The sequence below is a fragment of the Piliocolobus tephrosceles genome, chromosome 3 (assembly GCF_002776525.5).
Source record: "Piliocolobus tephrosceles isolate RC106 chromosome 3, ASM277652v3, whole genome shotgun sequence".
NCBI lineage: Eukaryota > Metazoa > Chordata > Mammalia > Primates > Cercopithecidae > Piliocolobus > Piliocolobus tephrosceles.
The window spans coordinates 92,457,090-92,468,895 of NC_045436.1; the positions used below are offsets into that span (position 1 = coordinate 92,457,090).

The window sequence follows — 11,806 nt, forward strand, 5'->3', positions numbered from 1 at the left end:
GGGAAGAAAATATAATTGAAACACATTAAAGGGGACAAACAGGAGACAAGATCATTTCAAGAGATTATTGCAATGGGATGGTATACAGGATAAAGGAGATGATTAGCACTTAAAATAAGGTATTGGCATTCAGGAGGATAAGACAATTGTTTACGAGGTATAATGAATAAGACTTGTTAAATGTGAGGGTTAAGAGGGGAAGAAAGGATGCTAAGGTGATTACCATTTTCTAGCTTTCCCCTTATGTCTCTAGCCCTTTTTCATAGCAATTTTTCCACTAGCCCCTTTAATACTGGTGTTTCCATCACTTTGGAAAACAGTCTGGCAATTACTTGAAAGATTAAACAAAATTCCCACATAACCCAGCAATTCCACTCCTAGGTATATACCCAAGAGAAATAAAAACATATGTCTATACAAAAACCTGCACATTAATGCTCATAGCAGCATTATTCATAACAGCCAAAAAGCTGAAGTAACCCAAAAGTATATCAACTGTATTACGAATGGATAAATAAAACATGACGTATTGGGCTCGGTACACAGCTCGTGATGTAATCCCAGCTATTCCAGGTACTCTGCAGGCTGAGGTGCAAGGATTACCTGAGACCAGAAGTTCAAGATCAATTCAGGGAACAAAGCAAGACTCTATCTCCAAAAAATTTCTTTTATTTGCCACACATGGTGGTGTAAGACTAAGTAGTCCCAACTACTTTGGAGGCTAAGGCAGAGGGATTGTTTGAGCCTAAGAGTTTGAGGCTACACTGAACTATGATTGCACCACTGCAATCCAGCCTGGGTGACAGAGCAAGACCCTGTCTATTGAAAAAAAGAAAATCATGCCAGATGCAGTGGCTCATGCCTATAATCCCAGCACTTTGGGAGGCTGAGATGGGCGGATCACCTGAAGTTGGGAGTTCGAGACCAGCCTGACCAATATGGAGAAATCCCGTCTCTACTAAAAATACAAACTTAGTTGGCCTTCGTGACACATGCCTGTAATCCCAGCTACTCAGGAGGCTGAGGCAGGAGAATCGCTTGGACCAGGGAGGCGGATGTTATGGTGAGCTGAGATCACACCATTGCACTCCAGCCTGGGCAACAAGAGCGAAACTCCGTCTCAAAAAAAAAAAATTATATGGCAATAAAAAATAAAATATATATGAAGATACATGCTTCAACATGGAAGAATCTTGAAAATACTATGCTAAATAAGACTTATTCACAAAAGACTACTTATTATATAATTTCATTCATGCAAAAATGTCCAGAATAGGTAAAACTATAGAGACAGTAAGTAGATTTGTGCTTGCGTAGGGCTGGGGGCTGGGTACTGAGTAGTAGCTGCCAATAAGTATGAGATTTCTTTTGGTGGTGACAAAAATATGCCAAATTTAAATTGTGCTGATGGTTGCAAAACTGTGAAAATACTAAAAATCACTGAATGGGTGAATCGAAGTGTGTGAGGTGTGAATTATATCTCAATAAAGCTGCTTAAAAAAATTGGTATTCTTGTTCCTCTATTCTTTTAATTTGATACACCCTCCCTGAGCACTATCATCCATATAAATCAGATCATGTTATGCTCCTGCTCAAATCATTCCCACGTCTCTACAGCTCCCTAAGAATAACAAAAGTTCTTTCCATAGCCAGTGAGGCTTATATAATCCCCTTTATCTCCATTCTCGCCCTTGCTCACTCCGTTCCAACCACACTAATGTCCTTGTTATTGCCTTTCACTAGGCATACATATTCATTTAATTTAGCGGTCTCTCTCCTCCGTGTTATTTCCATGATGTCAGGGATTTATCTGTTTTGTTCCCTGCTGTATTTCTTAGAACAGTGTGTAACTCACTCGGATGCTCAAAAAATATTTGTTGAATAAATGAATACACTCCAATAGCTTCAAAGACCATCTAAAAGCCAAGGACTTCCAATCTACTAGTAGTCGGGAACTCCTTCCTGAGGTCTAGATCTCTACAGCTAATTATGTGAGTATTTCTATGATACTTCAAATTTATTTATTTATTTTATTTATTTTTTCTTTTTTTGAGACTGAGTCTCACTCTATCACCCAGGCTAGAGTGCAGTGGCATGATCTCAGCTCACTGCAACCTCCATCTCCTGGATTCAAGCAATTCTAGGGCCTCAACCTCTCGAGTAGCTGGAATTACAGGCACCCGCCACCATGCCTGGCTAATTTTTACGTTTTTAGTAGAGACAGGGTTTTACCACGTTAAGCAAGATGGTCTGGTCTCAAACTCCTGACCTCAGGTGATCTGCCCGCCTCAGCCTCCCAAAGTACTAGGATCACGGGCATGAGCCACCGTACCCAGACTCAAATTTATTATATTCAATATGGAACTAAAAATCTTGATTGTTCCCATTAACTTATTTTTCTTTTTGAAATATTTCATTTTGGGAAATAAATACACAAACCTAAAAGTCATTCTGGATCCTCCTCTTACCTTCTATATCCAAGATTTAAGAGGCTATATTTTCATAATTTATCTATAATCATTCTTTTTCTCCATCGTCACTGCTAATGTCTGCTTGGTCAGACCTCCATTACTTTTTGTCTAGATTATTCTACAGCCTCTACTATAAGTCTTTGAAATCCAGTCTGACTTTCATCCTACACAACTTTTACACTGCTGCCAAACCAATCTTTCTAAAATACAAACATAGCCGGGCGTGGTGGCTCACATCTGTAATCCCAGCACTTTAAGAGGCCAAGGAGGGTGGAACATCTGAGGTCAGGAGTTTGAGACCAACCTGGCCAACATGGTGAAACCCATCTCTACCAAAAATACAAAAATTAGCCAGGTGTTGTGGCACATGCTTGTAATCCCAGCTACTCAGGAGGCTGAGGCCCAAGAATCACTTGTGCCCAGGAGGCGGAGGCTGTAGGGAGCCAAGATCGTGCCACTGTACTCCAGCCTGGGTGACGGAGCAAGACTTTGTCTCAAAAAAATAAAACAAAATAAAATACAAATATGATATGTCACTCTTGTTCTCATAATTCTTCATTAGCTCCTAGGGCTGAGCACACAAAGTTCTTCATGATATGGTTCCTGTCTACCTCTTTAGCTTTATACGGCATCATTTCCCAATATGGGGCCTTCATTTCAGCTAGATTTAAAAGCTTATAGTTCCCCACATTTCGTATCATTTCATACATTCAGGTTGTTGGGACTAGGACACAATATTCAGCTCCCTTCCCCTTAACTTAGCAATTTTGTTTACAAAACAGAACAAAAAATATAGACATATATGCTTCATCTAGAAAGAGTTCCCTGAACCGGAGACAGATCTAAATGTCTCTACTTTGTAATCTCATAGAATCCTAAACAAACATATTATAACCCTTATGCCCTTAGTCAAAAATTAGATAAAAGTCCCTTGAAGACAAGAACTATAATAACAAACTACCATTCATTGTGTGCTTAGGATGTGGCAGGTACTTTATTAAGGTCTTTACATGTTTCTTATTTTAATCCTTAAGACAACTTTATGAAGCATCATTTTCCCCATTTTACAACGAAAGCACAGACGCACTGAGAGTACTTCCGCAAAATTATACATCTAATAAGCAAAGGGCCAGAATTGAAACTGAGGTCTACTTGACATTTGATGCTAACTGCTCTTCTACTCTGCATCCACCTATCTTACTTGACTTTTCCCACTGTCCACCAGCGATATGTTGGTAGGTTGATGACTTATTCAGTGGAAGATGAATAACTTTGACAGAATTTAGATAGAGAAAAGGCGTAACCAGCAAGAGAAGAATATAAGCAACAGCCTGCATTTAAGAATGAGGGAGTTATATAGGAAACAGTGAGATAATTAACTTGCCTAGAATACAGAAACTTTCAGGGACTAACTTGAATTTATCTTGTTTTCCTATAACCTCCTTGTGTGAGATATATAATGGGCACTCAACAAATGTATGCTATAGCTGAAGATGAAGTTGGATAGTAGCACTAGCATGACCATAATAATTTGGAACCAGAAGACAACACAAAGGATATGCAGAATCCAATCAGATGGTTTTTAAATATCTACAAGATTTTAAAGACACTGGATCTAAAGAAAAAGGCAGAATATAAAAGAAAAAGTTATATAGAATAGCATCAGACACTGAATGAATTAGTTTACATATTTAAAAAACATATGGATATGCACAGACCTGAATATTCATCTATTTAAATTAGAAGAATTAATCACATGACTTGAACATAGCGATAGCAACCATGAGACCACCACCTTTAAAGAGCATAGACTTGGAGATCCTGTTGTTACTACAATTAAACACAGGGCTCCACACGTCCCTTGGAGGTGTGATGGTATTCACATGGTAACTTGATGGTGTTCAAGTTATCCTGATTATCTATAGCCCTGGGTCTCAAATCTCACTCTAAAATCTTACTGGCAGCCTCAGTTTGTTGATATGATAACTCCAATTTACTTGGGTAACAACATGTTTTTTACTCAATGTGAAAGTACCTTGTAACTCCTGAAACATTTAGAACTGGATATAGAGACAATGAAGTAATTCAAATCAAAAATATCAATACTTTTGAATTATGGTCATGAATAGATTTTAGTTATTGGCCAATCTGACATTAGGTAATCTGATATTTCAAATATTTGAGCCAGGCGCGGTGGCTTATGCCTGTAATCCCTTTGGGAGGCCAAGATGGCTTGAGCTTAGGAGTTTGAGACCAGCCTGGCCAACACGGTGAAACCCTGTCTCTACAAAAAATGTAAAAATTGCCAGGTGAGGTGGTGTGTGCTTGTGATTCCAGCTACTTGGAATGCTGAGGTGGGAGGATCGCTTAAGCCTAGGAGGTGGAGGTTGCAGAGAGCAGTGTGCTCCAGCCTGAGTGACAGAGTTAGATTCTGTCTCAAAAGACAAACAAACAAACAAAAAACTAATAAAATATTTGTGTTATTTTTAATTTTAAAAAGCTACTTTTGCCAGGCACAGTGGCTCACATCTGTAATACCAGCACTTTAGGAGGCCGAGGTGGGAGGATCACTTGATGTCAGGAGTTCGAGACCAGCCTGGCCAACATGGTGAAACCCCATCTCTACTAAAAATACAAAATTAGCTAGGCATGGTGGTGAGCGTTTGTAATCCCAGCTACTCAGGAGGCTGAAGCAGGATAATCACTTGAACCTTGGATGAAGAGGTTGTAGTGAGCCAAGACTGTGCCACTGCACTCCAACCTAGGCAACAGAGCAAGACTCTGTCTAAAAGAAAAAAAAAAACCACTTAGTTTTTTCAACTTCTGTTGCTTGAACATTAAGTGAAACCCTACTGAAAGTAACTGTTAAACTTAACTTTTACAAAGGTTTACAAATTTAATAGGATTACATAAATTGAACTTGAAGACTTAAGGCAAAATTAGTTTTTTAATTTACTGTTTTAACAAATTAAATATTAAGAAATAGTAGGGCCAGGCGCAGTGGCTCAGGCCAGGTGCGGTGACTCACACCTGTAATCCCAGCACTTTGGGAGGCCAAGGCGGGCAGACCACCTGACCTCGGCAGTTCGAGATGATCAGACCAACACGGAGAAATCCCATCTCTACTAAAAAATACAAAAGTAGCCAGGCCTGGTGGCGCATGCCTGTAATCCCAGCTACTTGGGAGGCTAAGGCAGGGGAATCGCTTGAACCTGGGAGGTGGAAGTTACAGTGAGCCAAGATTGCACCATTGGACTCCAGCCTGGGCAACGAGAGTAAAACTCAGCCTCAAAAACAAAACAAAACAAAAAAAGAGAAATAGTAGATAGCCTTTTCTCTACTAAAAAGTTTCCCTCAGTGATAACCTCACAATGACAGATAAGTAAAATAAGAACAGAATATGGTTATATTTAATTGCTAGACTGAGGAGTAGGGGCTTCATTCAGGAAGCCACAGACATTGTCAATGTGTCCTATGTAAAATTAGTGACTCAACTGTAATAAGGTTCTTTTTTAAAATTGGTAATATTTGGATCACCTGAGGTCAGGAATTCGAGACCATCCTGACCAACATGGCGAAACTCCGTTTCTACTAAAAATACAAAAGACTAGCCGGGCGTGGTAGTGGCACCTGTAGTCCCAGCTACTTAGGAGGCTGAGGCAGAGCTGATTGAATGTGGGAGGCGGAGGCTGCAGTGAGCCGAGATCTTGCCACTGCACTCCAATCTGGGCAACAGAGTCAGACTCTGGCTCAAAAAAAAAAAAAAAAAAAAAAAAGACACAGTAGAATGGAGAATGGTTAGGACATGGGCTCTGGGGACAAAAAGCCTAGGCTCATATGTGGCTCCTCCACCTTCCAGCTTTGACCCTTGGCAAGCTACTCCATCTCTCCGTACCTCAGTTTCATCTTCGGTACCATAAAGATTAAAAGAGTACCTAACTAGTAGGAGAGTTACGTAGATTAAGTAAGTTGATACTTTTTTTTTTTTTTGAGATGGAGTCTTGCTGTGTCGCCCAGGCTAGAGTGCAGTGGCGCGATCTCGGCTCACTGCAAGCTCCGCCTCCCGGGTTCACGCCATTCTCCCGCCTCGGCCTCCGAGTAGCTGGGACTACAGGCGCCCGCCACCACGCCCGGCTAGTTTTTTTGTATTTTTAGTAGAGACGGGGTTTCACCGTGTTAGCCAGGATGGTCTATCTCCTGACCTCGTGATCCACCCGCCTTGGCCTCCCAAAGTGCTGGGATTACAGGCTTGAGCCACCGCGCCCGGCCGATACTTTTAAAGCATTATGCCTGGTATATAACTAGCAGTTTATAACTTTTGTAAAATTTTTTTATTTACTTTTTTTTTTATGTAGAGCCAGAGTCTTGCTTTGCTGCCCAGGCTGGTCTTGAACTCCAGGTTTCAAGCAATCTTCCTGCCTCAGCCTCCCAAGGTGGTGGGATTACAGGTGTGAGCCATGATGCCTGGCCTTATCATTTATGTTAGGAGCATTCCAATTCCACTCTTGTAGTTATTTTGAAAATACACAAAAAATTATTATTAACAATAATCACTCAGCCGGGCACAGTGGCTCACACCTGTAATCCCAGCCTTTTGGGAGGCTGAGGCAGGCAGATCACCTGAGGTCAGGAGTTTGAGACCAGCCTGGGCAACATGGTGAAATCCCGTCTCTACTAAAAATACAAAAAAATTAGTCAGGTGTGGTGGCAGGTGCCTGCAGTCCCAGCTACTTGGGAGGCTGAGGCAGGAGGATCGTTTGAACCCAGGAGGCAGAGTTTGCAATGAGCCAAGATCGTGCCACTGCACTCCAGCCTGGACGACAGAGTGAAACTCTGCCTCAAAAAAATAATAATAGTAACAGTCACTGTACTTTGCTACTGGATAACAGATCTTATTCTATTAAAGAACATTTTTAGAATGCACAAATGAACCACTGTGATATGAGGATCATTTGAAAATCTGTTTTCACATCATTTCAATGTATGGATATATTTGACATTTTATCATGTACAATTTTTAAAATATTCAATCAAAAATCGAGAACCTCACTCTTGCACCCTGTAGTCAACTGCTTTGTACTCACTTTGTTTCCTAAGGGAGTGATCTTCAGAATTCCATCTTGCCACACTTTTGACTTCTTCATCTTTTGATGAGTATATAGAACCTTATTTCCAAAAATACAAAAGAAATGGTTTCCATTTATATATATTCAATGTTATATATTTTATATATCCTTCCTACATACAAAATATATTTAAGGCACCTTTCACAAAAAAAGGCACATACACTCATATCAATTTTTTAAATTTTAAAAACAAAAGCACAGATAGCATGACAATAGCATTAAACATTAATTAAATGAAATAAAAAGGGGCCAGGCGCGGTGGCTCAAGCCTGTAATCCCAGCACTTTGGGAGGCCGAGACGGGTGGATCATGAGGTCAGGAGATCGAGACCATCCTGGCTAATAACACGGTGAAACCCCGTCTCTACTAAAAAAATACAAAAAAAAACTAGCCGGGCAAGATGGCAGGCGCCTGTAGTCCCAGCTACTCGGGAGGCTGAGGCAGGAGAATGGCGTAAACCCGGGAGGCGGAGCTTGCAGTGAGCTGAGATCTGGCCACTGCACTCCAGCCTGGGTGGCAAAGCGAGACTCTGTCTCAAAAAAAAAAAAAGAAATAAAAAGGGAAGGAAGGGAGAGAGAGAAGGAGAAGGGGGGTATAAGGGAAGAAATGGCAGGGGAAGGAAGAAAGGAGAGGAAAAATGCAAGGAAGAAACAAAAAAGATAAATGAGCACTGAAAGTAATTTGAGTTCTCTAGTCATCAGTAGGAAGGGAAAAAAATTATTGGATTACAGAGAACTAATAATCTGTGCAGTTCTCAAAGTTTGGTCCAGAGACTCCCGGAGGTCTCCAAGACCTTTACAGGTATCTGTGAAGTCAAAACTATTTTCATAATGCCGTCTTTTCATCCTCACTCCTTCAGGGGTGCAGAATGAAGTTTCCCAGGATTATGTATATGCAATATTGTAAGAGTCAATTGCAACCTGAATGTAGAAGAAACAAACATGAGAATCCAGTTGTCTTCCATTAAGCCAAATCATAAATACTTTTTACATTTCTGCTTTAACTTCTAGTATGAAAAACATCAATAGACGTAAGACCCCCATATACGCAAGTTACTTGGGGTCAATAATTTTCTAGAGTGTTAAAGAATCCTGAGATCAAACAGTGTGAGAACCGCTGATCTATACAGAAGAGGAATGCCAGTTCTTCAAGAGAAGGAAATTGTTTCCCGGTCTCACACTTCCAAAGAATATGTTACAAAGGACTTTATCTAATACTTGATCCTAGCCAAAAGGCTGAAAAGTGATGATTTTGTGTAACAAGTATGAATAGTAGGCAACAGATAGGGTTACCAGATAAAATACCGTGCAATATTTGGGATCCTAATGTTAAAAAAGGTATGCATTGTTTATTTGAAATTCAAATTTAACTGAGTAGCCTGTTTTTTGGTTTTTTTGTTTTGTTTTTGCTAAACCTGGCAACACAGCAATATGTTTGTGAAACGCCTTCAAAAGAAAGAAGGAACAAAGGGAGAAAGGAAAGGAATTTCACCAAATTGTAAAAAATGGTAAAACTTACAATAAATTCTTGGCTTTCCATTATTTCTTCTGAAGTTATAAACCAGCTGAGTCCAGAAAATAGGAAGTAGTTATTCAACTATTTATACCACCTAAAATTAAAAATACATAAAATTTCCACCCTGATTTCTTAAAAATAACAAATAAAATTTTTCTCAATAAACTCCCAACCATAGACATGAATCACAGTTCCAAGACTACCTAACTACCAAGGGAAACAGAGGTGTAATAAAATTATCTATCACTGAGGACACAGTAAAAGTGATACCATGCTGTGAAACAAGAATTTTTTCACAAGTAAAGAAAAAACTAAGTAAAATATATAAACTAATTTGTAGTCTGCAAACATTTTTCCAGATGCATAATATGTATCAGAAAACACGAATTTGTCCTCCACATGTTTGGTTTCCTATAGCACAAATTCAATTTTTAAAGTTTTCTGAATTGCTATGGCCACCACAAGATGGCCCCCTTGTGTTTTAAATTTTTCCTTTCAACTCTTAGCATCAATATACCACAGTACCTAGGACCAATTAATTATATAGTACCTCTGCAAGGAAAAATCTTTCCAACATCCAACACTGCTGCAACAGTTACTGTAGTTATGTTATGCTATTGGATAAAACTGTTTTTGTGGGCAAATTTGGAAATCTAAAATCACTGATGGTTATCAGTGAAGAAGTAAATAGAAATGCCAAAGAAACATACTTTCTTTTTTTTTCCCTGAAGTGGTTCTAAAGATGTGACCCCTGGACCAACAGTATCATCTGGGAACTAGTAAGAAATGACCTATTAAGTCAGAAAATCTGCGGTTGGGGGCCCAGCAGTCTGTCTTTTAAGAAGCCCTCCAAGTGATGCTGATGGACACTCAAGTTTGAGAATACAGACCTAAAAGACCTAGAAGCTGTAATTTGTGATTTGAGTTCAGTTCCTCTTTTAGACATGTAAAATATGCCACCTACATATTTGTAAGTTACATATACTTATTCAGTACTTACTATGTGCCAGATATTATGCTAGGCTAAAATATTTAAATGGAAACTCTACACTCCATCTCAAAGAATTTCAGTATGGCAGGGTGATAAACAGTAAATTTAATAAAATATGGCAAGAATAAGCACAGGCCGGTCACCCAGCTTGGTGTGGATCATCAAACAAGGCTTCTTCAAGGAAGTAAAGCCTAAGCTGTAAGTTGAAATAACCATTAGTCAAGGGAAGGCCAGTGAAGGTCTTCCCAAACAAGAATTGATATGTCTGATGAGGGAACTCCAGTACAATTACGTAGTGAAGTGCAGGCAGGGCACGTTGGCTCACACCTGCAATCCCAGAACTCCAGGAAGCCGAGAGAGGCGGATCACCTGAACACCTCAGGAGTTCCAGACGAGCCTGGCCAACATGGTGAAACCCCCGTCTCTACTAAAAATAGAAAAATTAGCCAGGCGTGGTGGTGCGTGCCTATAATCCCAGCTACTTGGGAGGCTGAGGCAGGAGAATCACTTGAACCCGGGAGGTGGAGGCTGCAGTGAGCCGAGATCATGCCACTGCACTCCAGCCTGGGCGACAAGAGCAAAGATCTGTCTCAAAAAATAATAATAATAAATGGGAGGGGGCAGTGAAGTGCAAGAAAGTCAGTGGCATCTTCCCTCAACTAATCAAGGTCATCTGGAGAAAGGATAGGTAAGGGGTATGCAAATGAGATACACAGACTTGCTTCATGACACAGGTCACAGGACAGAAACCAAACCTACAGAAAGATTGCCTTTCAGAAATATAACACCTGACCAGGCATGGTGGCTCATGCCTGTAATCCCAGCACTTTGGGAGGCCCTGGCGGGTGGACCATGACATCAGGAGCTCGAGACCAGCCTGGCCAACATGGTGAAACCCCGTCTCTACTAAAAATACAAAAATTAGCTGGGCATGGTGGTACGCGCCTGTAGTCCCAACTACTCAGGAGGCTGAGGCAGGAGAATTGCTTGAACTCGGGAGGCAGAGGTTGCTGTGAGCAGAGATCGCTCCACTGCACTCCAGCCTGGATGACAGAGTGAGACTCCATCTCAAAAAAAAAAAGAAAGAAAGAAATATAACTCTCACATCTTATCTCTCTCCTCTCTAGCGCACATAAACTGCTGATGCCTAATAATGCCAAGAAGATAAAACAGAGATCCAGAAAACCACTCCTGGGCTGGATATGCTATGTACATAGATGAGAATACATGGTACAGACACAGTGCTGGGCATGTGGCAGTTATTAATATCAGATCTGTTCAATAGCTACCATGTATTCAGTGCTACCATATGCTAGAGACTGTTAAATGCTTTATTTGAAGGTTTTGTTTTTGTGTGCTTTTTAACTTTTCTTTTTCTTTGATAGAGACAGGGTTTCTCTCTGTCACCTAGGCTGGAGTGCAGTGTTGCAGTCATAGCTCACTGCAGCCTCATAATCCTGGGCTCAAGCAATCCTCCCAGCCTCCCAAAGTGCTATATTATAAACTACATTATATACATTATATTATGTTAATTATACACATTATAATTATTATGTAATTATATAATATATAAATATATTACTGTTGTATAATATATAATTAATTATTGTGTGTAATCATATATGTTATATAACTATTTATTGATTACATACTATGTATCAGGCAGGAATTGGACGAGATACTTTACATATAGTATTTATCAG

At 40.0% G+C, this 11,806-nt stretch overlaps 1 protein-coding gene across 1 annotated transcript in view; it reads right to left on the bottom strand.

Moving 5' to 3' along the window:
- Positions 1–11,806, bottom strand: part of ZGRF1 (zinc finger GRF-type containing 1) — an 84,046-nt gene that overhangs the window by 70,634 nt on the left and 1,606 nt on the right. The window contains exons 2-3 of the mRNA XM_023219968.3: positions 9,116–9,206; positions 7,556–7,636 (exon numbers count right to left, since the gene is read on the bottom strand). Of these exons, the coding sequence (XP_023075736.1) occupies positions 7,556–7,636; positions 9,116–9,136 (102 nt within the window). The 5' untranslated portion in view covers positions 9,137–9,206. The remainder of the gene's footprint in view (positions 1–7,555; positions 7,637–9,115; positions 9,207–11,806) is intronic.